We start from the raw sequence: 12049 nt of genomic DNA on the forward strand, positions 1-12049 counted from the left end.
CTTGTTAGCTTGTTTGAGTAAATCTTTTTAGTCCAATATAATAAAAATCTTTGCACTTCACAGTTACTGTTACATTTTTATTTTTCCTAATCCTTTATAGGAAGGAGCTTGTGGATCCATCTGGCCTATCTGAGGAGCAATTGAAAGAAATTCCATACACTAAAGTAGAGTGAGTTTATGTCAGAAATTTTTTTTTTGTGAATATAAAAGCCCACTTTTCTTACTTTACTGTGAACTCTGTCCTACTGAAATAGGAATGGGGTAACACATAATCTACAAGCTCATATCTATTCCAAAGACTCCCCTAAGATGGGTTGGGTGGGAATGCTTAATCTAAAAATCAAATATTTTTCCTTTTCAAAAAAAAAGAAAAAAAAATCATCTTAATCTCTCTTATTATCTCCCACACACTCATAAACTTGTCTGTATATTCTGTATATCTCCCTATGCTAGCCATGAATCTTTCTTATATTATAAACTACAGAACCAGAAAGAAGTGAATGTAAACAAGAAAATCCATTTTTTCTTAAACTTTTTCTTAGTTTTAAATATTCTGATCATCCAAGGCACTCTTTGACCTCTGCAGTCCCTTCCCTGGCTTGTCATGTGCAGCTGCCAGGGCATAGCTGTTTCCTTAACCAACACTGCGATAATTGCCCATTTGGGATTCCACTTACCAGTGCAAGCAGCTGAATGTGACACAAATGGAATCCTGGGTTGCATTATAATGTGCTTCCAAACACCACTAGGTAGAAAAGGCTGATGTTGTGGACGTATAAATTAATGCATTCTTTATTAAAGTTTCATTCTCAAATATGGGCATGCCAGTTTGTGACCTCTGCTCTCTTAACATTGAATTCCAAGTACAGACTTCTAAAAAGAAGCATCAGCCCTTTAAATTCAGCTAGTGCAAAATGCCATCTGTTACACTTTAGTAAGAAATGGGAGGACCTCTCAGTCTGCAGCTGAATTTATGTTTTGTGCCAAAGATCTGGTTTACCAGCCCCCTGTTGTGAATTCTGTGTCTGTCTCAGGACTCAAGGTGACCCCATCCGCATCCGGCACTCACACTCCCCTCGCAGCTACCGGCAGTACCGGCGGTCCCAGTGCTCTGATGGGGAGAGATCTATCCTGTCTGAAGTCAAGTATGTGAACATGGTTATTAGCACTGAAATAGTCTAGTGACACCCAAAAGTTGTTTAGAGATCATGGTGGTAAGAAGCAGTATAAACGTGGCTTGTTGGTGGCACAGGGTTCAGATAAACCCCTAAATAGTATGTCTTCAGAGGTAAACATGAATGGAACAACTCCAAAACCATTTATGGTCTGTTGTCAGCCACAGTGGCTTTCTTGATCTATTTGGAAGGAGGAAAAATTGAAAAGGCTGAAATAAACCTGTATTGGTCCTTATTGGTAGGTCATAAAGTTGCTTAGGGGATGAGAATTCCTGAGTTCTTTCCAGATAATTCCACCCTTGATAGTGTTATCTGTGTTAGCTTTGTATTTTGTTTCATGGGAACTCCAGTACAACCCCCTTTAGTCAATAGGTGGATCAGTCTTTCCTAGATGACTGAAGAGTACTTATGAATGGAAAAGCAACAGCCCCATTCTCAGTTGCAGCAAGGCCATAAAAATATGAAAAGCAGCCCCCACCTGGAAGGCTAGCTTTAGCTGGATAGCACTCTGAAGGAGGTGTAGCACACCCATGATTTCAGGTGATACTTATCTTTGCAATGAGGGTGGCCAGGCCCTGGCAGAGGTTGTCCACAGAAACTGCCCCATTGCTAGAAGTGTTCAAGGCCAGTTTGGATGGAGCTCTGAGCTACATGGCATAGTGGAAGATGTCCCTGCCCATGGCAGGAGATGGAACTGTATGATCTTTAAGGTCACTCCCAAACCAAACTATTCTAACTAAACTATCAATTTGGGCTGCTTCTGATGACCAGGAAAAGATGGATGGGATGGGATGGGCTATGCCCTGCAGGTGCCCACAGAGGGTCAGCATGACAGCTTTCAGATGTCCAAAGTCAGGAGATAAAAGCCTTTCAGATATATGGGGCAGTCTGGGTCAGTTTCATTGTTCTTCCTATGCACAGCTATAGTTTACTTCATTAAAGCAATATCCATTTTATGATATCATAATTCCAGTGTCAAAACTGATCTGGTCCCTCCACTGCCTGTTACACGATCTTCAGATGGGAAAGGTCTGAGCATCCAGCTGACTCAACAGGTTAGTGGTTGTACATCCTTTGCAATTTTCCTTTATATTGGAGGGACAGGTGGGGCTCTCGTGCTTTATTTAGATGGTCTTTGTTTTTCAGTGAAAAATAACAATGAGATTTTTTTTTCATCAGCAGTGTGAATTGAATTTTTGTATTTTAATTACACTCACACTTTGCATTCCAAAATAGATGTAGTTCTTTAGCATATGCCCCTGTGAACACCTGCTTCTGCTGCTGGATAACTGTTTCCCCATCTCTGCTCCTCACAGAAGGAAAACTGACTTGTACAAGTTCTTGAATTATGCAGATGTGGTTGTGATGCAGTTGTAATCACATAATTTATTCCCCTCTTTTAGAGGTAGTCCAAAGGGTTTTGTTGCTTGGCCTTGAAACAGTCCTTGCCTTGCCTTGCCTTCCCTCCCCCCTCCCTTTTTCCTTTTTCCTTTTTTCTTTTTCTTTCCTTTTCTCTCCCACAAATACTTTAGTTTTTTTAAGCTATTGACATCTAAAAAGGACAGAACTTCCCTTTTGTTAATCTAACTTAATCACTTTTGTCATATATTACACTACCATATTTCTCAGTTTCAATAGTTTTACTGAGCTCAAAATGTGAGAAGCAAATTCTATTCAAGAGCACTCACAGGTCTTTTGTACAAACACACAAAAGGAGAAACAAAACATGGAAAGAAGAATTCCACATACCAAACTTACCATACCAGTAATGTAAAAATGTTCAGTGTCTACAAACACCTCTTTTCCCTCTGTCCCAGGCTCCTTCACAACAGTGGCCATTAATTTCTTGTGTTTGCTTGCAGCATTTTGCTAAATATCATATGACATTTCCTGAATAGGCAGTAGCACAAAGTTCCAGCAGCTGGCAGAAGGCAAGAGGGCAAAAAAGTTCTGTTTGATCAAATAAATGTAGAGACTTTAATATTCCTGATGCATGTATATATAAGTATGTATAAATTGCCATACCATAGCCTAAGGCTTTCATAGCAACAGTTAGCAAAATACAAGGTTTAAACTCTGCTGTATCTTTTCAATGACATGTTTAATTTATGCTCTGCAGAGGCAGAATGGATCTAAAGACAGCCTAATAGAAGAACCATCTCTGCTATCCACTAATAATGTTGATGGAAAACCTGCCACTAAGATTGTAAAAACTGTACAGGTATCATGCTTCAAGGTGGAGACTTGACTGATGAAGATGGTGAATGGATTTTGGCCTTTGGAAAGTCAGAATTTGTTTATGTTTGCAAGGGAAGAACTGAAGTTGATGTGGTGGTCTTTCCTTCAGGACACGTGGCAGTGCAGTCTGCTTCCTGGGAAGACCAAGCAATGGTTTTATCACCAGCACCATTCTAGTGATGTGACTGATTGAGGACAAGGTGCCTGATAGACAACCAAAACCAAAAGTCTTTGCAAAAGCGGAAGACCAGAACTTACATTTCCAAAAAATGAACAACAACAAAATTGCTGCAACAAAACAGGCTTCATGGTCTGCTCTCTAACTGAATAGCCTTGTTCCAAGAAGAGACTGTTAACTGACATGATCAGGACCAGATGCTTCAAGATAAGTAAAATAGTCATATTTTTGATCAATTGTGCAATACAATGTGATATGGGGAAATTTTCTTCACAGTTTATATGGGGATCAACTTATGTCCTGAGACATAAGGACAGATAGCTCTTACAAGGGTTATTTTAGCCTAGCACAGTAACAAATGCTCCTGTTGTTGATAAATTTTGACTCAACCCATATTAGCTCAAAAACAATAGACTTTTTAACATGCTGTGAGTTCCAGAGGTGATAGACTTACTTTGCTTTGGGCAGGTTTAAGTGTTCTAAATTTTGAATGTCCTTTTATGTAGAGGCACTATTTAAATGAACATCCTGTACCACAGAAATACATTTACCAAATTGTTGTAAAGCACACTGGAAACTGGGAAATATAAATTGATCCACTTGTTAAGACTGCTTAGCAAGGCACCTCAGTGCTGGTTAAATGAAACTTGTGGAGTGGTATTTAAGATAGCACTAGATTAGCAAAATCTATCTTAATATCTCATGCAAAGTAATCTGACACTTTTCTCTGAGCCATTTCTACTATGTTAAAATTACAAAGAAAGTATTTCGGGTATGATAACTATAATTTTTTTTCTATCATCATAGTAGGAATACTAAGTTTTAATGATGCTGCACGTTGAATGGGTTATTTTCTAATATATATCTCAAGTGATGCCTGGCTCTCCTCTTGTCTTATCACTTCTTACAAATACCTGAAAGTCACTTCTCTGCCTTCCATTTGTGCACAGTCAGCACATGGATGAGGCTTCAGCTGTTGCTGACTTCCTAGGGAGCTTAGCAAAGTCTTTATGTTATGGAAGTGATGTTTGCTAAGTGTAATCATTGAACTAAGCATTGAATTTGTCAAATAGTATTGTCAAGAGCTGTAGCAGCTCACGTGCCTTTCTACATCTGTCCTCTCTACACTCAACTCCCACAACCCCCAGAGATTTGCAGTGATCTCGTGTCTTCCAGTTCAAACACCACCAGGGACTTGCAGCCCTGTTGGAAAAGCAACACTGCTGGAGAACTGGAGTTAGTGTAGGGCGTCCAAGTTACACTTTACAAGAGGCACAGGATTACTAATACACATTTTAACTTACTGAACTGGTAAGTGAAATGTTATACAATGTGTTTTATTTTCCACTTCATTTTTTGATTCTTCATTGTTTTATGATCTGAGGTGGTCAGGTGGATGCTACTAGCCAGGGCAGCAGATATAGTGTATATTCCTGTCACAGCTGGAGTGCTGAGCTGGGAGGTGCTGCATCCTGCCAGGGAAGGCGGATTCATTTAATAAATACTTTTCTTTGGTGATTTACTTGGGACAGCTCTGCTTCTACAGTCTCAGTGAACAAATCTAAGGGAAGGAAAGAGTAAGAACCCCCCTGTAGTAAATACTCAGTTTTCATATAGGTTCTTCAGAATTTTTTGCATTTACTATGGATTTAACTCTAGGACATTGTTGGGGTTGGATTAAAGTATTTGCTCAGTTTTGTAAGTTTGTTAAATCGTTTCATTGTCATTGCTCCAATTTAAAATGATCCTTCAGGATCTGTTAATGGCCTTGTCATTTAACTGTCATGAACAGTTAAAAGAAGTTTTAAAAAAACAACCCAAACCACAACAAAAAATCCCGACCAACCCCTAGGAAAAAAAAAATCACTATGGGAAACTGGCCTAATGAAGAGCACCTTTTGGAAGACAATTGAAAAATAACAAACTATGCAAGAACTGGTTACAGTGTCTGCAATGAAAGCTGCTCCTTGTTCCTTTGAGGTGATGTTCCAACTTTAATTATTACACACTTGCTTGTAGTTTGCTGCTTTCTAAATCATTACCATTGGTTTGCTATCCTTACTCAGGCACAGGTAAAGTAGCACATATCTACTCCTGCAGGAGGATTTGTGTTATTATTTGAGAATTATCTGTACATAGTGTATCTATCTTGCCAAACTTTCAATATTGATCAAGAAGTTTTATATCCAACCTTATGTTTTCCTGTATGCTTTCACCTTCCTGTGGCCTTTTGTGTGTTATTGCTGGATACCATCAGCCAAGTGTGTGGTATTCTCCTTATTTCACTACATCAGAAAATAGGCTTTGGTCAAGTCTAATAGTGAAAGTTTTCAATTCTGAAGTTACTGGAGAACTGTTTCATAATCAAGCCAACTTTTTTGCATTTAAATGAGAAATTTACAGAGCAAAACCTAGATTTGAGTTAGTGGTCTTCTTCCTGATGAGACTACGTAGGAAGCAGGTTTTTTAGCAAGTCTGATGTTAGCCTGGGCCACTACAATCCAGTTTTGTGTCCACAAAAGACTAAAGATACAATGTCCCCATTCCACATTTTCCAAATGTTTTGTTGTGCCAAAACAAGGCAAACCTTGCAACAATGACATCACTCTCAGCCAACAGTACAGAAAAACAAATTTCTTTCATATATGTGATCCTCCTTTCAAGCTTCTTTTCCTCAATCATTTGAGGAAAAGCACCTTTTTAATGATTTTTTATTTTTGTGAGAGATACACACAAGTGATCAATCACTGAAAGCACTTACTGTGTCACAGCTATGCCTTCTAGACCAAAACCAGCTCTACATACCTAAGTGACCAGCCTCTTACAGCTCTGAGATACACCTTGCCCTCTCCCCTGTTGCTACCCTTCCCCAGCTCTCCTGAGGCATTCACTGCCTAGAGGCACTTGCATTTTCAGATGTACGTCCTGATGAGTCAGGCAAAAGACATGAGGAAGTTTACCCTGGGGTTGAATATCATACAGACCATGCTCACTTGGACAAAGGATTGGTGTTTGATGCATTCTCATCCTAATTCTCCTGAACTGATCTCAGGCCAGTGATTTAAACTTTGTGCCTCTAGCTTTACCTCTTCTGAGATTTCCCTAAGTGCTGAGCATTGGTAAGCTATAGAACTCTCACTAGTTAACAACCATTACAACATAGTTGTACAACCTTTCGCAAAACATGTATTTTATACAATAAAGAGGGCTTGCTAACCACAGCACAAAAGCATTGTATATCCTGTACTGGTTCCCTTGCTTAGTTGGCTGGTTTCTTTCATTAGGAACTAGCTTTGACCTGCTGTTTTCTACACTGGACCTCTTACCAGTATCACTAACTCTGCAACTTGTATTTTAATCAAGCTTATGATATTGATGATGTTTGTTGAAAAGTCATTACCCTTTGAGTTGCCAAATTCATTCCCTTTATACAGGTGGATATTCAACTGAAGAGATAGCATGTTTTCTTTTGGGAAGATTTGTTTAATTCAGAATTTCCTAGAAAAGTGTTTGAAGAAAACATACCAATGTGATACATTTGTTCCATGTACATTAGGTATTCATGAAGCAACTGTGTGCTTTATTTTAAAATGAATTTGATAGATGGCTGTGTCAATACTTGCATCCAGGTTATTTAAAAATCAAGTAAAACTTGAATTTTTAGGGCATTGCATGGTTGCCTGTGTGTCTTATTTACATTACACAAAGGAGCAAAGCCTTCAGAAACACGGATCCATTTGACACCCACCATCTGGTAAAAACAGGTGTAGTAACAATTAAAATCCACTTGAGGATACAGCTTCTCCAGATTAAGTATTTTACTTGGTAGCAGGAAATTGTCAGTGTAAGCTTTGCATTTCCAGTGCACATCTATACCAGTTTCCTTTCTCACCTAAAAATCACCAGAGAGCAAGAGCAGACTCTGTAAGCTGTCAAATGCACAGACAGACTGCCAGTGTGGCAGACACACTCTCCTTAATGTGTTTTTTTTTTTATTCCTGTATTTGTTCTCCTGAGTAATAGCTGTGCTGTTGACCTTGGCTGGACACCAGGTGCTCACCAAGCTGCTTGATCACTCTCCTCCTTAACAGGATGGGGGAGGGAATTAGATGAAAAAAACCCCTGTGGGTCAAGATAAAGGAGTTTAATAAAGCAGAAGCAAAAAAAAAAAAACAAACCCAACCAAAACACCCTACTCCAAACTATTTACTTTTTTACTTCCCAGGAGCACATGGTGTCCACCTAGTTCCTGCAAAGTAGGGCTTCAATACGTGTAACAGGTTGTTCCAGAATACAAACTCCCTATCCCTTCTCTTCAGTTTTTATTGCTGAGCAGATTCTTATAGTCTGATTTTTTTTTCAAGGGCACAATTCAGTTAGCCAGTCATACAAACTAAAAGGCAGTCCAAATGTTTAACATCCTACTTTACATTTACCAGCATTATTATTTAAGTAATCTGTGACCCTTGCACTCACCTCTTGCTCCCTCTACCTCACTTTTCCCTTTTTCTACCCCACTATAACACCTGTATTACACATTAAAGCTTGGGATTTGATATTTCTTTTAGTTGAAAGGTAATTAACACTTTTGATACCAATCATCAAATCCTGGCACTAGCTGCTGCTCTTGAGATTTTTTTTTAAGTTTTAAAGCTACTCCTGTCAGTCTTGCACTTCAAGAACAAAAGCCCACGAGCAGAACTCCAGAACAGATGGTATCTTCAGGGAATGTAATGACTAATAAAACCCCTAAACTTTCAAGTACATCCCATAATTACATGCTGGATCACTAAAAATTAATTACTCTTGTCTAAATCTCTTTCTCTTGACAAATGAAAAACAGCCTTACCCTTAGAATTAGTAACATGCTTACATTCGATACTGAAAAATCAGACATTGCAATATACATGATTTGAGCATTTTTTCTTGTGATAAATCATGTTAAGTCTTCCTGTAAAAATCAACAACAATCCCAATTTTTTCAAGAGTATTTCACTCCAAGTTATGCTGAAGTACCACATGATGTAGCTGGTCAAGGTGATATTAAACCAAGCTAGCCATTCTCCATTTGGATAAACACCTTTCCTGCTATTTTTAAACCCAGGTTTGCTGAATTTCTACTTTTTAAATTTCTACTTTTGCTCACCACAAAACAAATGTCAACAAACCCTATCTCCAAATACTACAGGAGACCATGGTTTAAATCATCACATTCCAACCACTCAGCAGCTCCTAGGCTTTGTTTCGTCCAAAGGGGTGCATTGATATCCCAACAATAACACAGAAGAAGTCAGAACTCTGAAACAAAGGCAACTGTTACTAAAGCTTGGGAATGATGTACATTCTGAGAACAGAAACATAAATCTTTATTTTTTTGTCTGTATAAACATTACTAGACACTGCCACAATGCAGATAGATCCAGTTTGTCTTACTACCTGGAGGCTTAATAGTCCATCTTTTAAACAGCTTTTGTTTCTTAGGGAGGAGTGCTTGTATAGGTAGGCATTGCTCTCAGCCTGGTTCTAAAAATTCTTCCTAAGGAGAAAAAAAACCACACAATGTGAGACTGGACACAAGAACATAGTTCTTTTCCGTAACATCCTCTAGATTCCCAAAAGTAATGCAATATTACAAAAATGAGCTTTCCCTCATCCCTTGGGCAAAAACCAAAAAGGTAAAATTTGCAAATCTGATTTTTAAGGAGCCTACCCGCAAGAGAGGCCTTTTGCCCACCTAAGGAAAAATTCAAATGGTAACTACAAGCTAGTGGCAGTAATAACACTTTTATGGCTAGTGGGAATCAACAGAAATTTCTATAGTATTAATTCATGCATATGACTGCACTAGAAAACCCTTTGGGCACAGTAAGCCAGTAATACAAGATTGAATCATTTTCTGTTGGAAAACAAACGGCAGGCCTGTTACTGGACACATTACTAATACTGGATTACACAAACATTTCTGTTCCCAGTGTCCAACAAGTTCATATGAAGAGTGCCCACCCTACTCCTCAGCCCTGCTGAAGTCCCCACTGCCTGGAGTACAGAAGGTGAGGATGATTTCAAAAGCTTTTTTCCTACCAGCAGCAGTGGTAAAGAGTTCAGTGCATCTGTGGTGCTCAAGCAGATTTTCAAGTTCCATGGATGAAATTTCCTGATGTGTTACTATTTTCAAGAGCATCATGGCCAACCCGAAGGAGTTTCATCATTTCGCTGAAGATTAGTTGTATTTTCTCCTGAAAAAAAAAAAAAACAACCCAAACAAAAACTACAGTGATGTAGTACTGGATCATTCTTACACCAGATTTCCAGTATTGACCTGGAAGTTCCTGGCTTCAGAGACTTGGATTCCTTTTCAGACCCTTGGGTATGTAGGTTACACAAATCACAGTCTCAGAAACAAAGTTTTGACAGCGCACGTGATTTTTCTTAATACCATGTTTGTACTAATGAATTTTGGGCTGACTTGCACTACTCAGCTTTTCAATAGTGTTGACTTTTCCAGGACTTTACAGTCAAGCATATGAGATTCCAAGCTTTATGCTTTGCCAGTCTTTTTTTAACATTTTCAGTCCCTGTGTTCTGAACTGCTCCACAGTATCAGACTTGTAAAAACAAACATGAGAAAGCGTGTCCTTGTCTTGGACACGCTGGCAGCCACATACTGATTTAACATGCCACCCACACCAAGCTTTTTATTTTACAGCTTCCACTTTGCTCTTTTTGGTAAGAATTCAGCTATCAGGCTGATCTCACTCTCACTGTTTCAATTGTAATTTCTGCTCTGAATTCATTGTGCCAAACCTCCTTCTCCCCAGAAAGCCTCCTTCGTTGTAAGGACAGGCCAAAGGACAGAGCTGCACAAGGGATTTCTGTTACTCACAGCTGTGCAATCAGCACTTGATGGTTTCTTCCCACATGCCCTTTTCATGCTCAGAGGCTTTCACCACACAGGGAGATCCTGAACTCCCAGCAGAACACACAAGAAACCTGTAAGAAGCATTAACAGCCTTAAGCATTCTGGCAAGAATCTGACAATATTAAAGTACATTTTGCACTTTTAAAAGGGCATCAAGGAAAACCCAGCAAAAGAGTAAACAACATATTATTCAGTACTGAGTAACAGATCCACAAATCTACAAAAACAAAACATATTTTTTCCCCTTTATAAAGATTTAAATCTTTTCTACACCTGAGTATTAAGCTGTAAATATTGTTTTACTAAGGAAAAACTAGAGGCCACAGCTGGAAACCTGGAAAGTTATGTACCAATTACTTGCAGATGCAAAGATCATGAGAGACAGGACAGCTAAACAATGCTAAAAGTATCCATTATAACTTTAGCTTTTCTTCGTTTAATAACTGTCAGATTCTCCACTTTGAAGGACTTAAGAAAAAAATCTACTACGCAATTGCTCAAGCATACTATTTCTACAGGTTGTTTGGGGGTTTTTGTCCTTGCAAAAACGGAGAGGAGGAAGGTACATGACCAGCTCCCTAAACCAGTTTGAGCAAGAATTCCTGTTTGCCTTTTTTGACACCACATCCATTCTGGACAGGAATGAATGGGCAACACAAAGGCCAAGACTTAAGTATGAAAACTCTCTGGCTCTGCAAAATTAAATTCACAGCTTATGAAAACGAGCAATTAATCAGTTGACAAATATTTCAAAATTCTCAATTAAGTAATATTTTACACAGAGCAAACATTTAAAAAGAAAAGCCAAGAATACCGTGCTCTTGGGACATCTTTTGGTCACGTTGGTGCATGCTCTGGCCACTGACCAACTTCCATTGCTGTCACCTGGGGGGAAGAAAAAAAAAAAAAAAAAAAAAAAGGGAGAAGACGAATTTGGAAGAGCGACAGAGACATACGAACAGTACAAGGAGTCTAAAAAGAGGCACTGGAGGTGAGTACCCGGTTTCAGGGGCGGGTAGCCCCAGTCTCCACAGCCTCACACCGCTCCCGGCGGGGCGAACCATCTCTCCCAAAGGGAGGGGGGCACGCCGTGCGCCGCCTCCTCCTCCTCCTCCTCCTCCTGCAGTGCAGCGTCCGCGAACTGAGTCTGCCGCAGACGCGAGGTTACTAACCCGGCTATCCGTGCAGAAGGAGTCCTGAGCAGATGACTGTGCCCGGGAAAGGCGCCGGGATGCAGACCAGCATCGGCTCTCCCCCGTACCAACGCGGCGATGAAACAGACCAGAGAAGACAAGATGTCGCATCCCGCTCTGTGCGCATGCGCAGTGCCGCGCCCGCAGAGGCGTATGGGGGCTGCGGAGGGAAGTTGTTTGTGTTTCCTGTTCCTGGGGGAAGCTCCCGGTTTTCCCCGGGCTTTCGTGGGGCCTCCCAGAGTTCCCTATGCCCTCGCGGGAAGGAGGCTGCGGCGGCCAGGCTCCCGGGGTTCCCTCTGTCGTTCCAGGGGCAGGTCAAGACTCGTAAAGCCCCATCTCGTGTGGC

At 40.0% G+C, this 12049-nt stretch overlaps 1 protein-coding gene and 1 long non-coding RNA gene across 3 annotated transcripts in view; one reads left to right on the forward strand and one right to left on the reverse strand.

Moving 5' to 3' along the window:
* Positions 1-5781, forward strand: part of EPB41L4A (erythrocyte membrane protein band 4.1 like 4A) — a 117359-nt gene extending 111578 nt beyond the window's left edge. The window contains exons 20-23 of the mRNA XM_083883134.1: positions 101-169; positions 1035-1145; positions 2149-2230; positions 3295-5781. Of these exons, the coding sequence (XP_083739260.1) occupies positions 101-169; positions 1035-1145; positions 2149-2230; positions 3295-3423 (391 nt within the window). The 3' untranslated portion in view covers positions 3424-5781. The remainder of the gene's footprint in view (positions 1-100; positions 170-1034; positions 1146-2148; positions 2231-3294) is intronic.
* Positions 5782-8990: 3209 nt separating this feature from the next.
* On the reverse strand, positions 8991-11789 carry LOC310923151. 2 transcript variants are annotated; one of them, XR_014592551.1, is made up of 5 exons: positions 11683-11789; positions 11325-11395; positions 10475-10581; positions 9673-9827; positions 8991-9127 (listed from the first exon to the last, which is right to left on the reverse strand). It is a non-coding gene; the product is annotated as an uncharacterized lncRNA (long non-coding RNA). The 2 variants fall into 2 exon arrangements; XR_014592552.1 differs by lacking the exon at positions 11683-11789 and having other exon boundaries at positions 11325-11616.
* Positions 11790-12049: the final 260 nt, after the last annotated feature.

This window comes from Zosterops lateralis (assembly GCF_965231275.1).
Source record: "Zosterops lateralis genome assembly, chromosome: Z".
In the NCBI taxonomy this organism is placed as follows: Eukaryota; Metazoa; Chordata; class Aves; order Passeriformes; family Zosteropidae; genus Zosterops; species Zosterops lateralis.